The sequence below is a fragment of the Centroberyx affinis genome, unplaced genomic scaffold (genome assembly GCF_046629955.1).
Source record: "Centroberyx affinis isolate AG114_WGS23_722 - 3 ecotype Tasmania unplaced genomic scaffold, CSIRO-AGI_Caff_v1 ptg005357l_1, whole genome shotgun sequence".
NCBI classification, from domain to species: Eukaryota; Metazoa; Chordata; class Actinopteri; order Beryciformes; family Berycidae; genus Centroberyx; species Centroberyx affinis.
In genome coordinates, this window is record NW_027282675.1 from 21,274 (window position 1) to 49,127 (window position 27,854).

Below are 27,854 nucleotides of genomic sequence, written 5' to 3' on the forward strand. Positions count from 1 at the left end.
AAGTCAGAATTCTGAGAATAAAGTCAGAATTCTGACTTTAAACTCAGAACTCAAATAAATTTTTCACATGTGGCCCTAATCCTCTTCCGTACATATGACAGTATTTTGTTTCACACGTGAAAACTTAATTTCACATGCAAAGAGACAATTGACAGGTGCAAATGTCATTTTCACAAAAGGGAAATTCCACATAATATGAAAACCAACATGTGTCCAAAAATGTGCTTTGAATTCATATGTGGGTTTTCACATGTGACCTTTTTGTACGGGGGATAGAGACAAAGCTACTGCTGCTCTACTCTCTCTCTCTTTCTCTCTCTCCCTCCCTCACACACACACACACCACTCATCTGTTCCTCCGCCTCTGTCTTTTTTTGTGTTATTCTTCTCCCCTTTTATCCCTGTGGGCTCGCGCTGCCGGCTCCTCCTCCTCCCTCCCTCCCTCCTCGCAACCGTTCCAACCTCGCTTCTCTCTCTCTCCCTCTCTCCTCCCTTTTCCTCCTCTCCCCCTCTCTCTCTCCGCTCCCTCCCACTTGTTTGGAGGGAGCAGGACTCTCCCACACACCCCCCTCCCTCCCTCCCTCCCCCCCCCCCCCGGCAGACACACTGGTTGTACGCTCTGGGCTCGAGGAGGAAGGAGGAGAATGACCTGGAGGAGGGAGAGAGAGAGAGCAGGACGAGAAAAACAGAAAAAAAATAAAATAAAAAAAATAAAAAAGAGCCAAGGACTGGAAAAATCCTCCATCAGAGAAAGTGACGGAATCATCCCAGGCGCCCGGACGTTTCCACTTGCCAGAGGGGGGAAAGACTGGATAACAGTAAAAAAGTAAGCGTCCTCTTGTTTGCAAAGTGCTTCTTGTAGGGCAAAGAGACAAACATCAGTGCTGGTTTGTGTATATATGAGTGGAAATATATTGAGGCTCCAGTCATGTTCTTCTTACTGCTGCTGTTCACTGGCATTCATAAAGCGTCTGGCATTCACACACACACACACACACACACACAGATATTGAGATTCACAGCTTCTGCAGCTCCGGGACAAAAAAAAAAAACATTCCCAGATGTGAGACCCCGAATGCCCTCTCGGCTTACCCCCCCCCCCCCCTCTCCGCGGGACGGTTTGCTTTGAGAGGCAACACGACAACCAAAGCACCTGAGCGCGGTTTTTTTTGGCGAATCGGTCAGGACGGGTTTTGATACGAAGTTGGGAACAGCTGGGAGCGGTGGGCCAGCTGTTCCGTTCCATCCAGCTGTTCCTATCCCGTTCCATTCCGCCTGGCGACAAGGGTTTACGGGACGCGCGTGTCGTCAGCTTTTTTATTTGCTGTTGTTGTTGTTGTAGATAATGAGTGTTTTTGCTTTGTGGGGATGACAGCATGGCTTTACCTCACCTCACCCCTTGTACCTGTTCACCAGTACCAGAATGTCAGGGACCCCAAATCAGTCCCTCCAAGAATTTGGGTTTTTGGATTTTGACTAGGGCTGAACAATGAATCGAAATTTTAATCGAAATCGCAATATGGCCCACTGCAATTTTCAAATCGCAGGAGGCGCAATATTTATTAAAGGTGAAATGTGTCAAAATAGCATTTTAAAGTAAATATTGTGGTGCTGCAGAGATGTCCTGGCCTACACATCATATTCTACTGACGTAAGAAAACATCTTTGTTTGGTACAGAATCCCCGCAAAAATCACACCATAATCATTTTAATACGTTTTTCAATGAAAATGAGAATAATGATGTAAAAATGATCATTCTCTCTAATATCGCAAATCATATCGCAATGGCAATATCAGCGGAAATAATCACAATTAGATATTTTTTCAAAATCGTTCAGTCCTAATTTTGACATCGCGATTGCAATCTCAACCCAGTCCCAGTTAAACTTGTGGGCAATTTTGCGAAATTAGCGCAAAATTTCTGGCTGAAAAGGCCAAAACAACAGAGTGCTTGTGATTCTACGTCTGGCCAATCATTGCACCGTTTTGCATAAAATGGTCCAATCAAACTATACATCAACAAGCGATGTCTAAAGAGTTGTAGATCCAGTTTTATTTTCCCTCCAGGTGGAAGACATTGAGTCACTTTGTTTTTCATTTGAACCTTCTTCTAGTTTCCCTTCATCCTGAGCCTTTGGTTTGCATAGTGTTGATCAGAAGAAGCCTCAAATATTGTATTTTAGTTGATTTAGTGTTGAACTGTCTAGGCCAGTGGTTCTCAACGTGGGGTCCGGGGACCACCAGGGATCCTTGAGGAGGTTCCAGGGGGTCCCCAGAAAATGGATGAATTGTTAAACTTCAGCATTTTTTCATTTACAAGAAGTTAACACAGTTATAGAATGTAGAAGAATGACTGTTTTGATCATAGTTTCTCTGTTATCTCTCTACCTACAATACAGATAGTCTTGGAATTCTGGACAAAATCATATCTAACAATAAGAATGTTCTCAGTTTTGGGTCCGAGAGACAAAATCTCATCAAATGGGGGTCTGTGGCCCTAATGTGTACTGAATTTGCGGTCCTTGGTATGAAAAAGGTTGAGAATCACCGGTCTATGCTGTAGTAGAGGAGATAAAAGTGGTGAAAGTATACATTCTTGAATTGGGATCATTTCTTATGAATTTGAAAACCACTGCTCTATATGACAGGAATACCAAAGCCTGTTTGGGATACAAGACAGCTGAATAATGATATTTTGATATTTGGAGTGGAGCAGAATGGGAGGAGCGTCCCCTGAGAAAGAGACGAGAAATCCAGGAGAGGAATTCTTTGGGCATGCCATCACAAAACCCAGCTGAGATCCGACGAACGTATCCTGTTTGGGCTCTGGCATGAGAGAGAGAGAGAGGCAGAGAGAGAGAGAGAGAGAGAGAGAGAGGTTACATTACCAGTGGAACAAATTCAAACTTGACTAATAATTACGTAACACAGCCATGCTGTTATGTTATGCTTTCCACGTCTGGGTCTTGGGTCTTTACTTGGACCTGGACCTTCTACTGTAAGCTGTTTTCACCTCTTGCCCTCATGCAGTATTAATGGACATTCGTGTAATTGGCTGGCCTCAGGCAACAGGTGCAAAACTGCGTCTCTGTGTGTGTGTGTGTGTGTGTGTGTGTGAGAGAGATTAATGTGACTGTAGGTGATGACTAGCTCCTCAGGTGACGCCGTTTAACAGCATCGCAGACAAGTGGCGGCTGAGTTTTTTTGGACCGGTGCCACCTTAGAGACGGCTCCTCGGATAAACAGCAACCTCTAGTGCAGTGGTTCTCAACGTGGGGTCCGGGGGCCACCAGGGGGGTCCCCAGAAAGTGGAATGAATTGTTAAACTTCAGCATAATTTCCTTTACAAGAAGTTAACTCAATTAGAGAATGTAGAAGAATGATTAGTTTCACTGTGTTATCCACAGCTGAATGCAGCAAGTTCACGCTCCTTCTCGAGGGGTTGTCAAAAGGCATTCTGGGAAATGTAGGAAATCAGCAGATGTAGATGTGGCAGGTTGAAAGTGGATACACCAAAAAAGTCATTATAACACTTAAAAAATAACTGCTGGAACTTGTAATAATAAGTATCGGAGGGTGGATTTTACCTTTAACAGAATATTCCTGTCCACCTGTGGCGTCCCGTCCACCTCAATAGGTTACTTTTAATACAAGGAAAAGATGATGATGATGATGAAAATGATGATCCCTATAATAATAGTAGATATTGCTTACTTCCATGTTTTTTGTTGACTTAAAAATGTAGTTTACGCAGATGGTGGAGGCGGTACGGTGTTTCCAAGTTGTTTAATATGGGAGTAAGCCAGTTGTTGAAGAATTTAGTATAAACTGATTAATCAATAATTCAGGGAGAGGTGTGTGTCTTCTTTCCAAAAAGGTAAACAAGTGGCATAAGGATTCAGTACTTTTCCACTCTGCAAACAGATACCCACTAAAGAAAGAATGATACATGCGTCAACCCAAACCCAGGTTAAGAACTGAATTCTCCCTACATGTACATATGGCCGATGTCTTCAACCTTCCCATGTTTTTGTCTGACCAAAACAAAAGAGAGGCTTGTTGGTACTGGTATATATTATTGAACACTGGCTAAGCAAACCCTATACAGGCTCTTGTTGCGTTCAGGTTCCCTCCATACGTTCAGCCCTGCCTTTTGTCCTGCCTGCCGTCGCATATTTGTGTTTAAGGAGGGACACTTTTTTTTCTCATGGATACATCTGCAACAGACAAGTTATTACCTGACTTACTTAACTTCCAAATGAGTTACCTGAATGAATATCGCCTTTAGGCTTGGAGGAATTTATAATGTAAGAGCTGCAGAAAATGTAATAAAATCTCCCTCTAAATGTACTCAAAGCTGTTAAGGTAATAAATTGCTGAATAATAACATCTTCAGAAAGTGTGCAACGTTTTTTATATATATATTTTAGTGCTGCCAAGCATCTAGATCTTGGATTGTTATAACAAGAATGTGAAGAGCTGTTGAAGTTGATGTTGAACTAAGCATGTCTGAAGTGACTGGTAGTAAACTTTAGGCTGATGACGCTGTTGGATTAATCTCATGTGCTTGAGCCTGTGGTGGCCTACAGATGGCGCTGATTGGCCACTTGGGCATTAAAGGATAAGTTCAGTGATTTTGGACCTAGATACGGAAGCGTAATGCATTTACTTGAGAAAAAAAAAATTGCCCTGTTTTTCTGAATTAACGAGAATTATCTCCGAAATCTGAGAAAAGTTTTCATGGGAAAAAAAAAATTCTGCTCTCTTTTTCTGAATTAACGAGATACCTCAAAATCCTGCGAGAAGCTCTCACCTGCATGGAGTAGCCTACGGTTGCAATACCATCTATAGACACGAGTATCCCCCAGTGTTCAATTCAAACCAAAAGCAAAATAAAACTGGATTAAACTGAACAGGCGGGACATGTTTGCTTCCATGAAATCGAGCTCTCAAGTAAGAATGAGAGCTTCTCTTGGGATTTTGAGATATCTTATTAATTCAGAAACAGAGCAGAATTATTTTTTTTCCATGAAAACTTTTCTCAGAATTCTGAGATAATTATCTGGTTAATTCAGAAAAACAGGGCAAATTTTTTTTCTCAAGTGAATGCATTACGTTTCCGTACCTAGGTACTACAGGCATGTAAGAGACAAATTATATATAGGTCCAAAATCGCCAAACTTATTCTTTAAACACTATGAGTGAGATAGCACTGCATAGTGCTGGACAGTAGATGGATATGCAAGTATACACAGCGGAATCACTGTCACAGTGTATTAAGATGGTAATGTATATCAATTGATTGTAGAATGGCTTTCAATACTTAGTTTGCTGTGTTTATATGCATGATTTCATGACAGAGTTATCTTTATTCCTTGCATTTGATGTTTGTAAGGAATCATGGGCAGTGTTAAGTACAGTAGAGAAGCTCTTTGGGATTGGCTACTTATGGTCCCATTCCTAAATTGCATCAACACAGGGCTAGAGATGGCTAGAAAAGCTTCTTATCACCAATCACGTGCTTGTTTGTTTGATATCTGTGTTATTTTGAAGAGTGTTAAACCACTGGAACATAGAGTAAAGGCCCTGTTTCCAGCAGACCTGTGTACTGGGCTGCAGCAGAACCCAGTGACCCACAGGCCTGTTAACCAGTGGGAGGAACTGGGGCGTGAAGTGGGACGTCTGGCCTGGATGAAGGGCATGAGCACACACACACACACACACACACACACACAAAGCTAAGACAAAGGTGGGGTTGGAGCCTTGCCGATCTTCACCATGAAACCTGGCATTGTTTTACAGAGTGCCCTAAGCTCAGTGGCTCCTCTGGTCACACACACACAAACACACACATATACAGAAATATGTGTGTTTGATGCGTAATCAGAGACACACTTAAGCACGCGTAGGCATGCTGGTACCCAAGTCTACATGCATGACTGCACACATGCATACACACACACCCACACACAAGTTTCTAGTCAAGTCTCAGCATGTGCTCTTGAAGCAGCGGGAGAGCAGATCTTTTATTGGGCGATGTGGGTCCACCGCTGTGCTGTGCGATGCTATTGGGTTTCATTAGGTGGGCTGGACCACAGAGAGACTCTGGTTCCAAGCCAGCTGCTTCTGAGCTTTGCGGTGAATGTACAGTCATCAGTGTTGGTTTCACCATTTCAATCCATGGAATTGAACGCTTATTTCTGCATCGGGATCTGTCGGTTCAGATTTCTTCTGTTGTGGCTTTGATGCAGGACCGAAGAGAGCAACCTTGGTTTTCCAAACTATCTAGGGAGCTGAAGGAAGACGCAAATTGCCTTAGGTGGATCTCGGAGCAATAAGGATTGAGAGCCACTGGAATATTGGTTTTGGGACTCGTCCACATCTAAAAGCGTGTGGGGAAGTCAAAACAAAAACCCCATCTGTATTGCTAAGGAAAGTGGGATTTGGCGGGAATTCAGGCCAGCTTTGGTTTCTGAGGCTGGGCTGGCAGGAGCTTTATCTCAGTGACAAACACAGGCAGCTGGACTCAAGGTCTCAGGCTGCGTATCAGTAGGGTTAGACTGATACATCGGTTTGGTGATATCAGCCTTTCAAAAATCAGATATTACCCAGTCAATGCTGTCCACCAACAATATAATGGGGGTTCCTTCCAGAGAAATCATTCCAGTGTGGTGTGGTAGGATTTTACTCAACAGTCTGTAAAACCTGCAGTGAAACCTGCCTCACTCTGTCTTCAGGAGCTGCTAGTCCACCTAAAACTATTTCATTAGTATGAGTTTCAATGGAGAGTTTTAGTGTCCCATGATGGTCTAAATGCCTCTGGTCTTTCAGAGGCTTTTCCACCCTGATGGAGAATACAGTTCTGGGGAAAACACTAAACACTTTGGATTTTCTGGCATGAAAACAATCAAATTTAAAGATACTGAATATTGGCACAAATACCGTCGAACAGCAGCTTCAATCCAAAATACTGATATCGTCTTTCAACAACCAACACCAGTCTAACCCTAGTCAGAATGTATCTCCACTTTTCTCCTTTTGTCTTCTGATTGCATATTTAAGATGTGGGATGAATCGACCACAGAACTTGAATGGATAGGTCCTTACACTGTTTCATTTGGCTAATTCTGCATAAAATGGCGACTATGGAATTTTAAGGGTTAGTGATGGTGACAACTCAAGTTTGGGCATTTAGGCCGTAAAATTTGCCACACTTGCTTGAGAACTGTGTAGATGAGTCTGTTGCATGTGTTTAGCACAACCTTTTTCATATTGAGAACCCCTAATTTAGTCCACATTAGGGCCACGGACCCCCATTTGATGAGATTTTCTCTCTCAAACTCAAATCTGAGAATATTTTTATTGTTAGATATGATTTTGTCCAGACTTCCATGACTATCTGTACTGTAGGTAGAGAGATAACAGTGAAACTATGATCAAAACAGTCATTCTTCTACATTCTCTCATTGTGTTAATTTCTTGTAAATGAAATAATGGTGGAGTTTAACAATTTATCAGTTTGCGGGGGACCCCCTGGAACCCCCTCAAGGACCCCTGGTGGTCCCCGGACCCCACGTTGAGAACCACTGGTTTAGCAAACTGTCAAAACTCCACTGAAAGATGCTGTTTGCGCCGAGGCTAACGTAGCTTTATCAAAGATTGTGCCTCTCTCGCTAGCTCCTCTCGTCAAAATCAGCCCCTTAAATGCTATAAACTAACGTAGATTAGCCTACCTTTAGTGGGGAAGAAAAGTTTGCTAATTTCAAACCGCTAACGGACCACGGCTGAAACAGATTAACTCAACTTTATACCATGGTCTGGGTGAATACTTGATTCTGATTGGCTGCAAGGTGTCCATTAATTCCTGATAATGGACACCTACTAAGTAGTTACAGTGAAACTGTCTGTTCACCGTTCTAAATTAATGCGCTGGCTACGTAGTATCAGCCTGTATCTAAAATGAGTAACCATAGCAACAGGGATGCAGTCAAAGCCTCCGTTTGCTCTGTTCATTTGTTCGTGAAAATCTTGATATTGATTTGGGGACAATGACATGGCTGGATAGCTAGCTAGTCTTGTTGTTAAACATACTGTCAAATTATATTTACTGTTTGTCAACCGTACGCAATGTTATTGACTTTGAATGTTGCTAGCATAACGTTAGCTTTCTGGCTCATAGCTGAGCCAAAGGGTTCTATGAGCTGAGCGGACTAGAAATATCTCCCGCTGCCAAGTCGTATCTGAGGTTTGTCCTATTTACTGGAGGAGTGAACAACGTTTCCATTGCATAAGAACCTTATGGGATGGTAATGATTGTTCCAGGTATTAGTCAAACCCTCAAGTGTTACCAGGGAAACTGAGTTATGGCTTGTGAAAAAATTTTGATTTTGATTACAAAACGCATGAAAATATAAATTAATGGTCTTAATTTTTTTTTCTTTGGCAAGTGACCATGGTATAAGCGGGACAATGCCCTTCGAGGAGTCCATAATCAGGAATTAATGGACTCCGCGGAGGCAAACGGTTCTGGCCTCCCCGTCGTCCATTAATTCCTGATAATGGACACCTTGTCAGACATTATCCCTTAGCCTACTCTCTCCTACCCGACTCCTCTTACTGTCCAGATAGACATGGCAAACTCAAGGTCTGATTGACTGTGTCCTGTGAGAGTAAAGGCCAACCTCTGCTCCAGCTGCTGGTTGTATAATGGCCGTGGTTTGAGGAGAGGACATGAGAACCGGTCCGTCAAGGCCGACTCCCAGGCTTTGTTGTCTCAGGCCCCGACTCTGACCCGCTATCTGATACCACCTCCTCACATGTTTTAGCACCGGAAGAAGCGCTGGATGTGTAGGCGACTGCTGGTGCACCACATTCCCTGGAGGATAACACAAGCACACACACACACACACACACACACACATGTAAATACACACACGAATGCAGACACGCACATATGCATGAAAAACATCCACAGCCACAGAAAAGCGCTGGTTCCTCAGACTGAAGGGAGAGAAGTTACACACACACACACACACACACACACACACAGAGGATTATGCAACAGGTTTACAGCAGGGCCAGGGACCATTTCCTTCTGTTCCCTAAACTGACGTACTGCTGCAGTTCAAATAAACCTCAGGGTTATTACAGTTTTCTGTTTTTCATTAACTTTTATTTCAATATGGGTTTTTTTTTTTTTTACTGCAATTTCAGTTTAGCTGTTGTTATTTTCCAGTGTGGGATTTGTAGCTTTAGTTTAGTTTTAGTACAAATGTTTGGTTTTTGTTTGGTTTTTAGTTTCAGATTGAAATTTAGTATTTTTGGTCGGGGTGGTATTTTTAGGGGTAAATAATAGAAGTTCAGAATGGGTATCAATCAATAAATCAGGAATTATTTTCAAAATGTATGTTGGAATTTGTCTTAGTGAGCTCACTTAAACACAGACAAACACATAGAACCACTCACTTAAAAACAACATAATATATTCAAAAAAGAAAGTATAAAACAGATAGATAACATCCAAGCCATAAAATAATCACAAAAGCATAAAACAAATGGGTAGAATAAAATAAACTCCAACACACAAGAACACCATTTTACGACACCTACTTTTCCTCTTAGTTTTAGTTTATAAATAACCTTGTACAGTAAACTGCAGGGAATTTGGATGGGTATAAAGGCACGTTTATGTATGTGTGCATATACTTTTGTGTGTTTTGCATTGTGTATGCTTCAGTGGAAGCTGTGAAAATTCACAGAAGCAAGGTACTACAGATACTGAGAGCTACACAACAAAATACACAGCAGCCCACACTGTACCGCTCACAGTTAGAATAATAGCACATTGAAGTAGACAGAGAAACCACAAAATCAAACTGACAGCAACAGTTTATTTTTGTTGCTTAATATAGAACCAGTGGATGGTGAATTAATGTCAGTTTACCCTCCTTTTTATATGTGGAATAGGGTTTACCACCTTTTTAGAATTACATAAATCTTTCTGATGTTAATTCATAATATACATCACCCTATGTAGTATTAAACTGATGTAAGTTATTTGAAGATGGGGTCGGATAAGGCTGGATTTTAATATAAAAATCGTTGCCTAGTGCAGCTTTAAGGAGAAAAAAAAAACATAAATTAATGCTTTTCTGAAAATATAATTGATTTGTGTTTACACTGGTGGCTGTTTGCCCTTTGAGGACCACTGACTGGAGACCAATGTATACAATTGAAGTTCCTCTTTTCATGTGTTTGTTCTCTTTTGTGTACCATTTTAGTGAGGCAATGATGGACTACACTGTTAGTTATTCTAGTTTGTGTGTGTGTGCATGTGTGTGGGGGTGCATACATGTGCTTTTCAGCATGTTCACACGTGATTAACCGTAGCATAAACTAACCTCTGCTCTTGAGGTCCGCAGGAAGTATAGAAAGAGTCAATGGACGCGTATCTGAGGTGGGATCGTAAACATGCTCAAACAAAATAGGAAGAACTCCAAAAAGGATGTGACAATTTCAGGGGGGGAAAAAAAGACAAGGCATGTTTTGCCGTGACGGTAAACATCCATGGTCTCTTGTTTTTTTCACATGATGGGGAAGAAAATGGGACGTTTCAAATTATATAAGGAACAAACAGTTTAAAACCGCTAGCAAACACATCTGGAAGGTACTGTGGAGTGTTTGGAGAACGTTTTACTGGGAAGACAATGTTTGGCATTGTGTATACAAGGTGTGACCAAGTCAACTTTGCTCGAGTCCCAAGTCAAGTCTCAAGTCTAAATGTAGAACAGCAAGTCAGAACAAATCAAGAGTCCAGTATCAATTTAATATCTTAAAGAAAACTAAATATCTAGGACTTTTCAATGCAATATAGTTTTAATAGGATAAAAACTTGGTAAGAGCATCATGAGTTTGATTTCTAGAATCAGTTTCAACTTCAATAAATTCAATCATTCCATACAAATTCAGAAAACAGAATTTCAATTCAGTCATCTGCTGGAGCCAAGTCATTTACATAAACACAAGATCTCAAGTCAAGACTTTAGAAACCTTTTCAAGTCATCAAAGGACAAGTCCGAGTCAAGTCCCAAGTCACCAGAACCCGAGTCAAGTCTCAAGTGTGACTTGAGACTTGACTCCAAGTCATGTGACTTGAGTCCCCATCTCTGGTACACACACACATATATCTTCGAAAATAAGCCTTTATCTAACAACTGGGCTCCAGTTTGGTCATGAGGGACAAGACAACACGTCAACTGAAGGATGAAGTTTGAAAGGTGGAATAAAGGCAGAGTCTTTGTTGGTTGGACATTGGGCAGGCACGCTGTCTTCAAAGGCAAAAATGCTTGACTTCATTGACTTCGTCTGTTATCCCATCTACAGATTAGAGCTGGTGTGTGTGTGTGTGTGTGTGTGTGTGTGTGTGTTTGCGGGGCAGTACCCATCTGGATGCGACTCTATCTCTTCATGTAGTAAGAGGCGAAGTTCAAAGGCTTCTGGGTTCACGCCGGAAACTTTAATCCCTGGTTAATCTCGGGAGCGCACTCCGATCCGACCTCTGATCCTAATCTCTGCTTTATACACACAGGGCCGGTGCCCACACACACACACACATACACGGTGGGTGGACAAAATAACACGGAACCTGAACTTTGAAGTGACTAAATCACAGCTACAAAGGCAGCGAGGCACATGCGGGTCATGTTAAGCAGAACGCCAATTAGCAGCATGTGTCAGCTTTAAAAGAGCTCCAACGATCACAGTACGGAATCCTCCAAGTGAAGTTAAACCATGAAAATCAGTTGGAGTTACGAAGCTTTCATCCGAGAGCGACGATATGAGAGTCTCCATTCATTTCTGGATGGATGGATTCGTCAGTGTCCGTTCAGCCAATCAGAGGCGTCCTACGTTTGTTTCGGAAAACTAGCGGCGAAACACGGAGACGACGGTCCGACCGAAACAAAGATAAAACAGAGAAAGTCTGGTGTAACATTTGGACATTTTGGACACAAAAACTGCCAAAGTATCTCACGGCAGCTCGTGAAATAGTCACGTAATTGAATCTATTGATTCGTGTACATGGACACGATTTTTCGATTTTTTTCGTGACACTCAGCACGACTTTCAAACTAATGTATTTCAATTGGAAGTATCTTTCGTGCCCGCAACACGTTTTTTTTTCTGTCAGTCGGGACTCAGGAAGGAGTGTGACATTGAATTAAAACAGCAGTGTGGTCGGGATGGTGGATGGGCGAATACGTTTGCCTTCGATGCCGACGACTGGGGTTCGATTCCCAGCGTGTTCAAAGTACATTTTAACCGTAAGCTGCATTTACATTTTTAACGAACGTTTTTCTTATTTAACCATGACCAAACCATTTCTCTAACCTTAACCAAGTTGTTTTAGTTGCCTAACCATGACCGTAACACAAGTTGTTTTATTTGCCAAAACTTACGTTTTCAAATTCGTGGTGGAGGAACGTAATTCAGGTCGTGGTGGCGCCACGTTTTTTAGGTCCATGTACACGAATCAATAGATTAAATTTCATGACTATTTCACGAACTGCCATGAGACCGTGTTGCATATACTGTATACTCACACGCACAAGCTATATAAACCATGTATTACCTTTGATTCTCTCTCATTTCTCTTACCCATCCAACATACTTGAACAAGTTGTCACTTTAACAGTTTATATTTTAGACTTCTCATGTTGGCTAACATGTTAAAATTCAAGTTTTAAAGGGAAGGTTCAGCGATTTTTATAAGCCAACCCTATTATAATCAAGCTCCCTCTTAGAATGAGCCGAAGGTTTTTACATTAGCGCTTGTGCTTTCTGTGAAATCAGCAACCGCCTATTATCATTTATTAGCATTGCTAGCACAAGTCAATGGGGTATGAAACCAAACCTCTTAAAATCACTTTCTATAGCTCCATATACTTTATTTATTTCTTTGAATTTTATTTGATAGGGTCGATGCAATTTAACATAGTTCCAATACAGAGCATGAAACTGATGTGCTGCACAGAGAGTTTATAGCTATTGCTAATTTTCAACTCTTGTCCCTGGTTGGGCTTTTACATGTACAGTGTAATTAAAATATACAGCTTTCAGTATCATAAAACCACAATACACTACAGATATGGAAATACAATAAAATACACATACACACCAATACACATACACCATACACCAATAGTACTTCCATAGCTGTAGTAATAGTAAGAATTATGTAATAGAACTTGCAAATGGGATTTTGAAAGCAGTGGTTTCATATCCTACTGACTTGCACTAGCATTGCTAACAAATGCTAACAGGAGGCTGGTGCTGCTTCTCAGAGACAAAAACTCTGATGTAAAAATGTTTTGAATGATATAATAGTGGACATGGTTAGTGATAAAATAGGATATGCCTCTAAAATCACTGAACCTTCCCTTTAATGGTTGATCTGCTTCTCTGTGTCACTCCATCGGTTCTGATTGTAGATTGTTTTCCAGTTTGTTTTTTTCCATATATGTCAGTGGATGGAGAATTTACTACTACCTCTCCACAAACCAAGGTTTCTTTCTTTAATGGAAGCTGTTTTTCACCCAGTGAAGCTCTTCAGACTTCAAAGGGAAAAGCCATTTCCCCTGCCGGAGACGCTGCTGAAGAATAGAAAGATAGAGAAGAAAGAAAAAACTCAAGCAGAGGCCATGATGAGCCGTGGGTAATGATGGTTAACATGCGCCAGCTATTACCCAGAGGATGACTAGAGAGAGAGAGAGAGAGAGACGGAAGGGAAGGAAAGGAAGGAACAAAGGTGGAGATAAGGGGGAAATAAAGGAAGAAAGAAGCAGAGAAAGAAGGGGAAGACAAAAGGAGGAAACAAGAAAGAAGGGAAAAGAAACAAGGAGAAAAGGAAAAGAGCAGGTGATGGCATTGGAGAGAGAAAGAGGTAAGAAAGGAAGAAGGAAAGAGGGAAAGGCGAAGGAAGGTAGAAAGGAAGGAAGGAAACAAGGGCAGACAGGCAGCAAGAAGGGGAAAAAAGGAAGGAGGAAAGAAATAAGAAAGAAAGAATTGGAATAAAAGAAAGGAGGAAGGGGGAGAGGAAAAAAGAAAGAAAGATTGAAGGGGAGAAGAGGAGAGAAAGAAAGAAACAGGGTAAAGAAAGGAGGAAAGACGGGGAGAAAAAAGAATGGAGAAAGCAAGCAAGCAGGAAAGAAAGAAAGAAAGAAAGAAAGAAATTAAGAAAGAAAGAAGAAAGGGGGAAGAAAGATGGAAAGAGATGGAAAAAAGAGGGAAAGAACAAGGGAGAACAAAAGAAAGAAAGAATGGAATAAAAGAAAGTAGGAAAGGGAGGGGGAGATGAAAAAAGAAAGATTGAAGGGGAAAAGAGGAGAGAAAGAAAGAACAGGGTAAAGAAAGGAGAAGAGGGAGAAAAAAGAATGGAGAAAGCAAGCAAGCAGGAAAGAAAGAAAGAAGGAAGAAAGAAAGGAAGAAAGAAAGAAAGAGGAAAAAATGATGGAAAGAGATGGAAAAAAGAGGGAAAGAACAAGGGAGAAAAAAGAAAGAAAGAAAGAATGGAATAAAAGAAAGGAGGAAAGGGAGGGGGAGAGGAAAAAGAAAGATTGAAGGGGAAAAGAAGAGAGAAAGAAAGAAAGGGGAAAGAAAGGAGGAAAGAAGGGGAGAAAAAGGAATGGGAGAAAGCAAGCAAGCAGGAAAGAAAGACAGAAAGAAAGGTGGAAGAAAGATGGAAAGAGATGGAAAAAAGAGGGAAAGAACAAGGGAGAACAAAAGAAAGAAAGAATGGAATAAAAGAAAGTAGGAAAGGGAGGGGGAGAGGAAAAAAGAAAGATTGAAGGGGAAAAGAGGAGAGAAAGAAAGAACAGGGTAAAGAAAAGAGGAAAGAAGGGGAGAAAAAAGAATGGAGAAAGCAAGCAGGAAAGAAAGAAAGAAAGAAAGAAGAAAGAAAGAAAGAAAGATGGAAAGAGATGGAAAAAAGAGGGAAAGAACAAGGGAGAACAAAAGAAAGAAAGAATGGAATAAAAGAAAGGAGGAAAGGGAGGGGGAGAGGAAAAAGAAAGATTGAAGGGGAAAAGAGGAGAGAAAGAAAGAACAGGGTAAAGAAAGGAGGAAAGACGGGGAGAAAAAAGAATGGAGGAAAGAAAGAAAGAAAGAAAGGGGAAAGAAAGATGGAAAGAGATGGAAAAAAGAGGGAAAGAACAAGGGAGAACAAAAGAAAGAAAGAAAGAAAGAATGATGATGACACCATAACTTCAGTATCATCAGGTGTAAACATTGTCCTACTGGAATTGATTCTAAACAGAGGAATGCAGCTTCTTCCATGGATTTCCTCTGACGTTTTTATGATGTCATCATCTCATGGTGGTGCTAACAGTGCATTCCATCGGAAGACGGAAGTCGATAGTTCCGAGTTGGAATTACCGACTTCCGATCTAAATGCGTTCCAGTGCATCTGCTCGGGAAAACATGGACGCAACAGCCTTTGCCCACTAATGTTAACATTAGCGATCTGACAACGCTAGCAGACTAGTTCGTACAGCAAAGACTTCTATCCAGTAACAAACAGTGGTGGAAAGTAACTAAGTACATTTACTCAAGTACTGTACTTAAGTACAATTTTGAGGTACTTGGACTTTACTTGAGTATTTCCATTTTATGCTACTTTGTACTTATACTCCACTACATTTTAGAGGGAAATATTGTACTTTTTACTCCACTACATTTATTTCACAGCTATAGTTACTAGTTACTTTTCAGATCAATATTTTATCTTTATAAAATAACTATAAAATAGCATTGTTATAGATTAGACTACCCAAAAGTATAGTTAAATTGTTAAGATTAGCTTCACGTTGACAACTTTAAAATGCTGCTTACATGTACATGTATGTCAATAAATCAGTATTAATATTCCAATAATCTATGAAAAATATAACTCTCTAAATGGGGACGGTTTGCATAATGAGTATGTTTACTTTGATACTCTAAGTACATTTTACTGCCAATACTTATGTACTTTTACTTAAGTAAGATTTTGAATGCAGGACTTTTACTTGTAATGGAGGATCTTTACATTGTTGTATTGCTACTTTTACTTAATAAAAGATCTCAGTACTTCTTCCATCACTGGTAACAAAGCACTGAAGCACAAAGTCAACTGAATTAGGTCACAAATGGAAACTACAAAGTTGTTGCAACATGTTTTCATAACACAAAATCTAGGCTACATATCAAGTAAAATCAAGTTTTATTTTATTAAGTAGCGTACACATTGATGCTGTGACGGCAGGTGTGTTTATGTCAGAGAACATGGGCAGAATGAATCTTTCCGACTGGGAATTCCGACTTGAACGACCGTTCTGTTGCACTTTTCCGTGTCGGAAGTCGTTTTTCTCAGAGTTCTGAGTACAGTGGAATGCAGCATAACAAGAGGTTCAATTCAGGAAGTGATCTCCGTTACCATAGAAACAACCTGTGCGTACTGGTGGGTACAGCGGGATGGGATGTTACACTTAGAACTTAGAAAGACAATGAAGGAAGGAAGGAAGAGGGAAAGGAAATAAGGAAGGAATGAAGGAAGAGGGAAAGGAAGGAAGGAATGAAGGAAGGGGAAAGGAAGGAAGGAATGAAGGAAGAGGGAAAGAGACAGGAAGGAAGGAAGAGGGGAAGGAAGAGGAAAAGACAAGAGGAAGGAAGGAAGAGGGAAAGGAAGGAAGGAAGCAAGGAGGAGAGAGAAAGAAAGAACAAACGTACGAGAGAAAAAAAGAAATTAAGAAAGAGATAGAAAGAAAAGGGAGGAAGGAGGAGGGAAAATGAAATAAAAAAGGAATAGGAAGAGGGGAAGGAAGGAAGCAAGGAGGAGAGAGAAAGAAAAGGAAGAATGAAAGAGTGAAAGAAAAAAGAGAGAGCAAAGGTAAGGGAAATTAAGAAATTAAGAAACAGATAGAAAGAAAAGGGTAAAGGAAGGAAGGAAGGAGGATTATCATCTGTTTATCATCTGAACTAGAGCAAAACAATCTGAGCTGTTTTAAAGACAAAAAGAGGGAAAGTAGAGGGGAAAGAAAGTAAGAAAGAGGGAAAGTAAGAAACAAAGAAGGAGAAGAAAGGGAGGATTATCATGTGGTCTCCGCTGCTTTAATGAGCTGCTTCAGATCAGGGCCATGTGGTCCAGAAACAGAAGACCTCTCCTCATTACAGTGGCAGCTCCTTTGATAAACAGAGCCGGCTTCCTGTCTGTCAAATTACACAGGAAGTCATTATGTTGAGTGGGCTGAACAATTTCTGTGCATATGCAACAGTTTTATTCCCCACTTTTCTACTTGGAGGAATTGTACTCAAAAGCCTCTGAAACAGCATTTAGACCATCATGGGACACTAAAACTCTCCACTGAAACCCAGGATAATCTTCATTATAGTACAAATTGATCCATACTTGTGTGGAATCTGATCAAAATGTGTCATTAGAATCAGTTCAGGTTAAGGGCTTCCCATAGACAACGACACAATACACAATATCGGCCCCATATATCTGCAAAATGATCCATCAGGCGAACCCTAGAACTGATTTCAACATGCTTTCTCCAGGTATAGACTTTACCCATCTTGTAGTCCTTCTCATCTCTTCTGAATTTTCGCAGCTTCTCTTGTTTAAAGGTCCCATATTCTCCACTTTCCAGAGTTTTATTTTATGTCTTGAGGTCCATTCAAAGCTGTGTGTGTGGTGTCATGTACCAAAAACACTCTCAATCCATTTTCACACGTTCATTTTCCAGCATCTCTCTGAGCCTTGCCAAGAACAGGCTGTTTCTGTCGCTGTGTCTTTAAGGCTCATTAATATTAACGACCCCTCTGTTCTGATTGGCTAACCGTTTCAAGAGTGAAACGTGAGATGCCGCAGCTAGGCAGCTACAGGTAGGGAAAACGCTCCGGTAATAAACAATGACAACCGCTCAACCGCTTTGAAAAAAACACTTTGTTAGTCTATTATTTCTTACAGAAATGATAATGAGCGAACCTTTGTGACGCCACAAAGTTACGGAAGTCCAAACGGCTCGTTTAGAGGCTCGCTTTTCTAATATGGATTGTGTGGATTTATTTGCTGACCGTGCGTTTTGATACTTTCACCATGTTTAGATAGACCATCCAACTGCTTTATAATCAAAGAGGCAAGGGGAGTCCTGATCTTTAAGTGGTGTTCAGGTATATGAACTGGATATTCACCAGTTCAGGGTGAACTGGTGAATATCCTCTTTCAGCTTTAGCTCTAATTGAGTTTTGTTAGCATGTTCTCGATTACTGGCAATGCTTTTCTTCATATCTTCCATTTCTGTTTTTCAGGCATCTCTGTCGCTTTTGGCTTCCTCTATAAGTAGCAGCAACTGGTCAAAGGAACAATTATTGAGGTTAGATTCCCATTTGTCCCTGAATTCTGTTTTGTCTCTTCCCCCATTAGCAGGAAATCTTCTCAATCTCAGGCCTCCCAGGATGAGGCCTCTTCTCTGGTAATCTGAGAGTGTAACTATGAAGATCCAGTTATGTGTCTTTTATCATTAGGTTCTTCAGTTCTAGAAAGGTGTTTTCAATATCTGTTTCTGGAGGGTCCGCGGAGGTCCTTTCCTCTTAACAGAGAAGTTGTACTGATCATCCGCTGGCCATCTTCTTGAGTATAGAAAAAAAAAATTGTCTTGTTTCCAAAATGCAGATAGGTATGTGTGGTGCTCCTTCAGAGTACAATCCTAGTGCTGAGTGTAGAATGAAGGAAGATAGGACTGGAGAGCTTCTTGAAACTACCAACTGTATCAAACAAGAAGGTGCACTTTGGCAGAGGATATATATATTAGCCAGGAGGATATGAGAAACCAAGGAAAATAATTCAAATGCCTTCATTGCATTGGCACATTCTAAATACTGAACATGGTTAAAAAACTAGCTCCGACGCGTATCTTGCCTTCTTCTGGGAGCTTACACAAAACTCAAAACCAAGAACGCCAAGTCGATACTTGTGTCCTTGTGGAGAACGTTCTTCCCAAGTTGTCTTGGGGAGAATGATCTTCAGAGAAGCTTCCTTGCAATTTGAGATGGACTGTGTGCTTCACATCGCGCGCGTGATTAATTAAGACACACAGCTGTTAATTTTCCCAGCTGTTAACTGGCTCTGTACTGTAGACTACAGCACTGCTCGCCGTTGTCTAGGGCTGGGAATCGTTTAAAAAATTACGATACCAGTACCAATACCAGTATCCTTAAAGTGATAGTGATACCAATACCAATAGAGTACTTCTTTCGATACCTTTTTTTTTTACGTTTTGGTGGCATCTCGGCACTCGGAACTGCCGACTCCATCACATACACCGCGCTCGACTTCACCACCACAGACTGTATGGGTTGTAGCTGCTGCGGTAGTGGGCAAAACCATACAAATAGTCATTTTTTTCTAGATCCGTGTACAAAAAGTATTGAATGCAGGTATCGTTTGACTGGAGAAGTTTTGATACTACTTGGTACCGGGTTATTTCGGTCGATACCTTAAAGGTATCGAGTGCCAATACCCAGCCCTACCGTTGTCACAATGAATCTTGGGGCTTTCAATTCATTCTCCTTGGTGAAGTCACCATCCGATACATCCTCAATATTTTGAGGTTAGCAAGAAAACATCCAGGGTTTCTATCCGTCCTCCGTCCTGTTTTTTGTTTTAGAATCATACTTTGGCAGTTAGATATTACGTAAAACGCGTCATGGAGGACACAAGAAGGCACAAAAATGCATATTGATAATCAGCTAATGGTAAAAGAATACTCAAAGGAAAGACAAAGGTGAAACAAGTGTTCTCATTTAGCGATCTATGCCAACCAGACAATTGGAGTACAGGTAGTCACTCCCCTAAAGTGAACAGGCAGGAACAACAGGAGGCAGCGTCAACTGAAAAACCATATCAAATCAAAGTGAACAACATATTCAAATATAGAGGTTACATACACACTCATCTTCAACATGCTTTTGTAACATCAGCTGCATTCCTGGGTAAGAAGTTGGTAACCTCTAATTTGTCAGCCGTTAGCTAATATTAACAAATGCAATCGCTGATAAAGGGAATCTGCAAAGATGTTTTACTTTTTGTCCAAGATGTTATGGACATGTTCAACTCCAAATACTCAAGACATCTACATCAGATCTTCGCAGAATACGGCTCTAGCCATAAAATAATGGCTAGAGGAGGAGGAGTATGGAGTGTTTCCTCCTTTAGTTTGGTGCATTTGGTCAGGTGAGAACGATGCCATTTGAACCATTTGGCACCAAATAACTGCACTTGTTCAGACCTGTCAACTCGCCCGTTTTTCCCGGGTTTCTCCTGTATTTTCACCTCCTCTCCCGCCGTGCTCCCGTTTGGTAATTTTCCCTGTAAATCTCCCGTAGACAGGTGAGTGAGAGAGAGAGAGAGAGGTGAGTGAGCTATGCCTCCACCCCTTGCGAACGGAGGGTCAGATCAGACAGCAGTAAAACGTAACAAAATAGAAAGGAATCCTTCCAAGAAAAGAAAAGGTGGGGCAGAGAAATTGAGGGACAAAAAATAACGGCCCGTGAAGCTGAGGCATCAAAATGCACAAAAATTACTGACCTTTTCAGTAGTGCAAGCACCAGCAGCATTTCCATAATCAGTAGAACGGCATCAAGAGGCTCAGTGCCTCTCTCTACATGTCCATCCCTTTACTCCACCTTTTAATTGTTTATAGTTTGTTATTAGACAACGTTATAGTTTATTAGAGTTTATTGTTACCTGGTGTTGGTTAATTTAAATATTTATTGTTGAAAGTTACCAAATTAAAGTGCTAAAAATGGCAATGGCAATCCCTGACTGATTTCATCTGTAGGCCTATTGATATAAATTATATCGCCTTTTCAAATATAGCCCTTTATCATGATGCACTAAATGCTCAATGTTGTGGTATCCTCACAGTGATGGTCTGCTGGTTGACAAACCGTATGTAGTACTAATTTATATACTGTTTTATCCATTCCTGACTAGAAGTATGTTGGGAAACAACCATGTGTTTTGCAAGGTTTAGGGTGAAGTTTAGTATTGGTCACGGTGGGAAAAAAGATGTCAACCAGCATGCTAGTTGGTAGATCTCTGGAACCGAGAGAGGAAATCCCTTTCATAATGTAAAAATTATGGTCAGGTAGGGGTCCCGGAAAATCTCCCTTATTTTCAAAGCCCAATGTTGACAGGTATGCACTTGTTAGAGGCCTGAGTCTCTAACAAGAGAACTGTGGTGCGGTTCGTGAGAATGTAATCCAACCAACTATGGGCAACGACCCCAAAACTCAAGGGTTTACAGGTAGAAGGAGACAGATGTTGACATCTGACAGCCAGCATTTCCGCATGCTTGGAAAGCCTAGCATAACAAAATGAACTGAGCAAACTTGGAGTCAAGATGAAGTGAAATGCCTCCTTAACGTGCCGAGGAGCACATTTTCCAACTTCTTGAAATAACACACATGAATACTGAAGAGTGCAGACAAGTTCATCATGCTTTGGAACTGGAATCAGATTTGTTTAGACTCTGCCTTGCTGCTACTTGTGAGTCCATGTGTCTTTTGTTTACAAGCCCTAGTTTGCTTGTCATTGGGCAGTGTGAACCTAAATGAGCCAAATACAAGAATGCAACAAAGTCAACTTTTCCACTGGTTCGGACCAAAGAAAACCAACTGCAGGTGTGATCACATCCTTAAATACAATATCGACTGTCCCCTTATTGTGATTCATAGTCTTTGACACAAAGGTTAGTGCGCTTGGAACCTCAACAGAGAGTCTAAACTTTTAGAACACTTTTATACTAATTAGGAGCTTGTGAGAAATGACATTTTCTGCCCAAATAAAACGTGTCACATAACTACTCCAAGATGAAAATAACTATTTACAGGGCCCGCAATCCACAAACACATTATATTGGGCCAAGTTATGGTGCGCCACATATACCACATCCCCCTGTTGAGAGTGCTGCGGTGCAATCATCATAGGGAGCATTCTTTCAATTCAGTATAGGAATGTGAAAATGTATCATGCTGTTCTAATTACAGTAATTCAGCACTGGCCGCAGTAAAACGATGTGATGTATTACTTCTGCTCAAACTGATTTGGGTTGTTTTCTAGACCCTACTGAGTATTTTTCTTTACATTTATTACACACACACACACAGCATTTTTCCCTTGTCTTGTGTTTTAGTTGCTTGTGTTTCTGGATCATTTTAGATGACTGTGCCCTGTGTGTGGGCCCTGCTGCTCCTATGGGCCTGTCCAGCTGAACCCTACCGGGCCCCCTACGACCAGAGACAAGACCCGGGGCCCGACCGGGACCGGATTAACCCCAGGGACTACCATCGAGACGCCAGGTAGCCCTTTTCACCCAGCCAGCCCTTTTCACCCAGCCAGCCTCCTCCATGCATTTGATGTTCCATCTATTAGAGGTGCAGGGGACACAATTCAAAAAGTCATTCTTACTAACTTATTTTTCTTAAAAGTAGTGAAACATTATGTCAAGGAGAAAAAAAATCCAACACTTATTCAAGAAAATTCTCCAAGCAATTCAATTTCATTTTTGGGTGAACTATTCCTTTAACAGCCGCCCCTAAGCTATATCAGCTCTATGAGAAACAACTCTCCAATCACACTTATAAACACTGGAAAATTTGTTCACGTAAATTCATAGTATACATCAGTGGTTCTCAACGTGGGGTCCGGGGACCACCAGGGGTCCTTGAGGGCATCCCAGGGGGTCCCCAGCAAATTGATGAATCGTTAAACTTAATTATTTCATTTACAAGAATAATTATATAATGTAGAAGAATGATCATAGTTTCACTGTTATCTCTCTACCTACAATACAGATAGTCATGGAGTTCTGGACAAAATCATATCTAACAATAATAATATTCTCAGATTTGGGTCCGAGAGACAAAATCTCATCAAATGGGGGTCCGTGGCTCTAATGTGGACTAAATTAGGGGTCCTTGATATGAAAAAGGTTGAAAACCACTGGTATACATCATAGTAAGTAGTATCAAACTGATGGAAATTATAATGGAATAAGGTCTTTTAAGGAAAAAAGAACATTGAACCTATTGGCAGAAAATTATCTTTTACTACTGAACGACTTGTTAAGATGGACATTTATGGCAGTATTGAAGTTATAATTCAATAACAATAAGATAGAAGCCTGTAGTTTGTTCAGGTATATGCCTCTACAGGTATTATATAGTGGTGAATACCATTTGTTTGTGTGTTGTGTGTGTGTGTGCAGCCACAGGGAGGTGAGGGAGTGTCGGCGATGCTGCGACCCAGGAGAGGAGCCTCCCCCTCAGTATGCCAGCCAGCACTACCCCCAGTCCCACCCGCAGTACCAGGTCGTACCACAGATCAACATCACTATACTCAAAGGTAAGGTCAAGTGCATGCACACACAGTACACACACACACACACAGACACACATACAGTAGGGTTGGACTGATATGGGTTTTCGAAAGCTGACCTGAAGCTACCAATATCTTTAAATTTGAGACCATTTTTATTCCAAAAAATCTCAAGTATTCAGTGTTTCCCCCAGAATTATATTCTTGTCAGGGTAGAAATACCTATTGAACAGCATTTAGACCATCATAGGACACTAAAACTCTCCATTGAAACCCAGGATTATAATAAGAATAGGAAGAATAACATACTGATACATTTTTGTGTGGAATCTGGTCAAGACGTCGCATTAGAATCAGTTCAGGTTAAAGTCTCCCCATAAGCAACCAGTGTGTATTTATCAATTATACAATAAATATGTAATCAAATAAACCATATCCAATCATATCCATCATATCAGAGGGGGATGACACTGACTGGACCAGCTTGGATTTTTGATAAAACGGCAATATCAGAAAACTGATATATCGGTCTAATCCTAACACACACACATGCATACAAACACAAAGACTTCATGCTCCTCTGTGAGGTTCAGGCTGAGGCCATCTGAAGCCGTTTGAGGTGAGGTTTGGAGATTCTTCCAGCTCCCTACTGCTCCTTAGGGAGTGCGGATGATTGGAAGGCTTTCATAACTCATAGAAGAACCAATAGCAGCTGTGAAAGTCTGGGTTGGATGGTAAACATGAAGGGGGTCATTTGAGGCATTTGGCTTTCCATAGCATTCATATTGTAGTTGTGTCGCAACCAGTGTTGGATGATAGTGTGTTATGGTACTATTATTACTTTTCCCAGTAACAAGTAGTGTTAAACTAGATCCAACCACCATCCTCTGGATTGTTTTCAGCATTATTAGCAGCGGTGTGACCAAGTCAACGTTGCTCGAGTCCCAAGTCCAAGTCAAGTCCATGTCATTAATGTCAAGTCCCAAGTCTAAATGTAGAACAGCAAGTCAAGTCAGAACAAGTCAAGAGTCCAGTATCAATTTAATATCTTAAAGAAAACTAAATATCTAGGACTTTTCAATGCAATATGGTTTTAATAGGATAAAAACTTGGTAAGAGCATCATGAGTTTGATTTCTAGAATCAGTTTCAACTTCAATAAATTCATTCCATACAAATTCAGAAAACAGAATTTACATTCAGTTGTCTGCTGGAACAAATCTCATCACTTTCAATCTGAGTCATTTGCACAAACACAAGATCTCAAGTCAAGACTTTAGAAACCTTTTCAAGTCATCAAAGTACAAGTCAAAGTCAAGTCACAAGTCACCAGAACCCAATTCAAGTCAAGTCTCAAGTCTTCTCTTCATGCATCAAGTCAAGTCTAAAGCAATTTAAACTGTGGCTCAAGTCTGACTTGAGTCTAAGTCATGTGTCCCCACTTCTAATTATTAGGCATCGTCCTCTCACACTGAACTGCGAGATGAGAAATGATAGAAAATTTGAGTAATTTGAGTTATTGCATTCTTCAAAGGTAAGAGGGTGCAATCATCAATTTTGGGGGTTTAACGTAAAGGTAACAATAACTGATGTCACTTTTGACATATGTAACACATAATGAGTAGGGTAAACTTTGGTAACATGACTCTTCCCGCCTCTCTTAGGTGAGAAGGGTGACAGCGGCGATCGAGGACCCTACGGTAAGTCAGGCAAAGCTGGCCACATGGGTCTCCAGGGTCCGACCGGCTTTAAGGGCACCAAGGGCAGCATGGGCCCCCCCGGCGAGCCCTGCAAGTCCTACTTCGCCGCCTTCTCCGTGGGCCGCAAGAAGGCCCTGCACTCCAACGACTACTACCAGACCCTGGTGTTCGACACGCAGCTGGTCAACCTCTACGGCCACTTCAACATGTTCACCGGCAAGTTCTACTGCTACGTGCCGGGCATCTACTACTTCAGCCTGAACGTGCACACCTGGAACCAGAAGGAGACGTACCTGCACGTGATGCACAACGAGCGCGAGGTGGTGATCCTGTACGCCCAGCCCAGTGACCGCTCCATCATGCAGAGCCAGAGCCTGATGCTGGAGCTGGAGAGGGACGACCAGGTGTGGGTCCGGCTCTTCAAAGGCGAGAGGGAGAACGCCATCTTCAGCGACGACTTCGACACCTACATCACCTTCAACGGACACCTGATCAAGCCCAAGAATGAGCTGTAGGTAAGGGAGGTGGGACAATGCGTGAAGAAGGTGGATGTACGGACAGGAAAGTGGCATAGAGGTGCCTCATTGTACAGTGTGGTAACCTGATCAATGTTGGTATGAAATATCATGTCATGTAGACGATGGTGTAGTAGACTGTTGCAACACATGCACCTGATCTTGGTCAAATAGTATTTGTAATCTCAACTGTGCTTAAAGGCAAAATCTCCCCTCAGATACTCTTACACTGTTTGATATCATCAATTTGTGATGTTCAATGCATTCCAGGAGCTATTTTGTGATGACGTGTTGTAATTTTTGGGTGTACCTTGTACCTGTTCTGGCCTATTGAGGCTACTGTTGGTGGAGAAATTGGTCTCTGTCCTCTTCTACGATGGATTTCTCCCTGTATGGTTGTTGAACGTCTCTTGGTGCAAAATGGCGGCTCTAGAAAGAAGCCCTTGCTCTTTGATTCTGAGGGACTGACACCAAAACCTGACGTTTACCGCTCATTTTAGATCGTTTTAGATTGCTGAAACATTTTCTGCTATCATACTCAGTGTAACTCACAAACTCATTGTAGCTAACACCAAACAGCAAAATGGACCCAGAACTGCAAGGTCCATCACCAATAATTGTCTTTCAACAGTGTTAATGTGTTTAGGGTGGATTTTTCCTTTAAAGGTGCTATGTGTAGCATTTTGTGTTTCTCAAAATTAAGACCACGTCCCATAAACCCTGTTCCCTCCTGTTGCAAACGCTGTGTTCCATTCAAAGTCGAAGGTCGGAAATTCCCAGTTGAAATTTACGACCTCCGACGCCCTTGAGTTTTAAATTTGCCCAATGTAAAATACTGTTCCCCACACAACAGCTAACACTATGTCAATTATATTTGCCAACTTTAGCTGGCTAGTTAGCATAGAATGTTAGCAACTGTAAGTGCAACTTTACATTTCAAATTGATGTTTAATCATTTACCACATGGGTGTTTTGATAGATTCAAGGCCATGCAATGCTGACAATCACACTAAATCAAATTTTGAGGATAATAAACATGCTAAAACTAATACTGTGTAGCATGTATAGTGTATGCCGCCATATTGACGTGACATCCGATAACTGCATCTTGGAAAATTCAGTTTCCTTCCCGGAATTCTGACTTGAAGGGCTCTTCCATTGCATTTTTTCCTAGTAGGAAGTTGAAATTTTCAGGTATGCTAACATCAGGTTGAAACTATGCAGTTAGAATAGCGGAACTGGAATAAGTAATAATGGTTCCTGTTTAGTGCTATAAAGCAAAGCAGCTGTATCCACTGTACCAGCAGATTTTCCACAAAGTCCGACCCGATGGCACACAGTGTAAAATGCAATGTAAAGGCTGGTAGAGGATGTCAGTCTTCTCAGTGATGGTCTCGTTTGTTTACGGTAATCATACTAAACATTAATGTGGTAATGATTTATTGATGTTAAAATGGTACATATAGCACCTTTAAATGATCTTACTTGGTGCATATGAAACAATATAATCTAATGATTTCAAGGGATATGAAAGCATTTCCCATTCATATGAGCTGGGTGTAATATGGTGCAGATGTTGTGGTTACAATGCGTGTTGGAGGGAAATGTCTTCGATGACGCACATGAGGAATATACAGTATATCATCATGTCAAGTACAGTAAATCAAGCATTCACTGTTTATAAGCATATCAGCCAGAGTCAGGTCTGTATATTTTATCATAAGCTATATGGTTAAGTTAGTGACAGTGTTGTTTTCTTGTGTTTCTTGCTTTTCAGTTTTGTTTTGTTCCTAAATTGCACCAGTATTTTGTCACATGGAATAGTTGTGCTGTCTGATGTGGAGTTGGAAGAGTTTGAACCAGGGCTGTGGTACTCAAGTCTAGTCTCCGGAACACATTTCTAACATTTTCAACTTGTCTTGGTTTTATTTGTTTATGAATTTTTTTGGATCCCCGTTAGCTGTTGGCTTCCCAAACGGCGACTCTTCCTGGGCAACAGACGCGCAAAAAAACAAAAGTAGAAAATTATTAGAACTTAAAAAACATAGAAAAGAAAAAACATGAAGGGAAAAAAAGAACAAACAGTACCAATACATAAAAAAATGGCACACAAATTTATAACAGACTATAACAAATCAGAAATAACAAAATATCTACTACACTTGCCCTGAGTTATTGGGAAGATATATCATATCGACACTAGTGGCCGTGCAATGGTTCTTT

At 41.0% G+C, this 27,854-nt stretch overlaps 1 protein-coding gene across 1 annotated transcript; it reads left to right on the forward strand.

The window, feature by feature from the left end:
- Window positions 1-654: 654 nt before the first annotated feature.
- c1qtnf1 (C1q and TNF related 1) lies at window positions 655-27,854 on the forward strand. Its single transcript, XM_071546619.1, has 4 exons — window positions 655-826; window positions 22,260-22,399; window positions 23,308-23,444; window positions 25,081-27,854. The coding sequence occupies exons 2-4, from the start codon at window positions 22,260-22,262 to the stop codon at window positions 25,629-25,631; spliced, it is 828 nt and encodes a 275-aa protein (XP_071402720.1). The 5' UTR covers window positions 655-826; the 3' UTR covers window positions 25,632-27,854.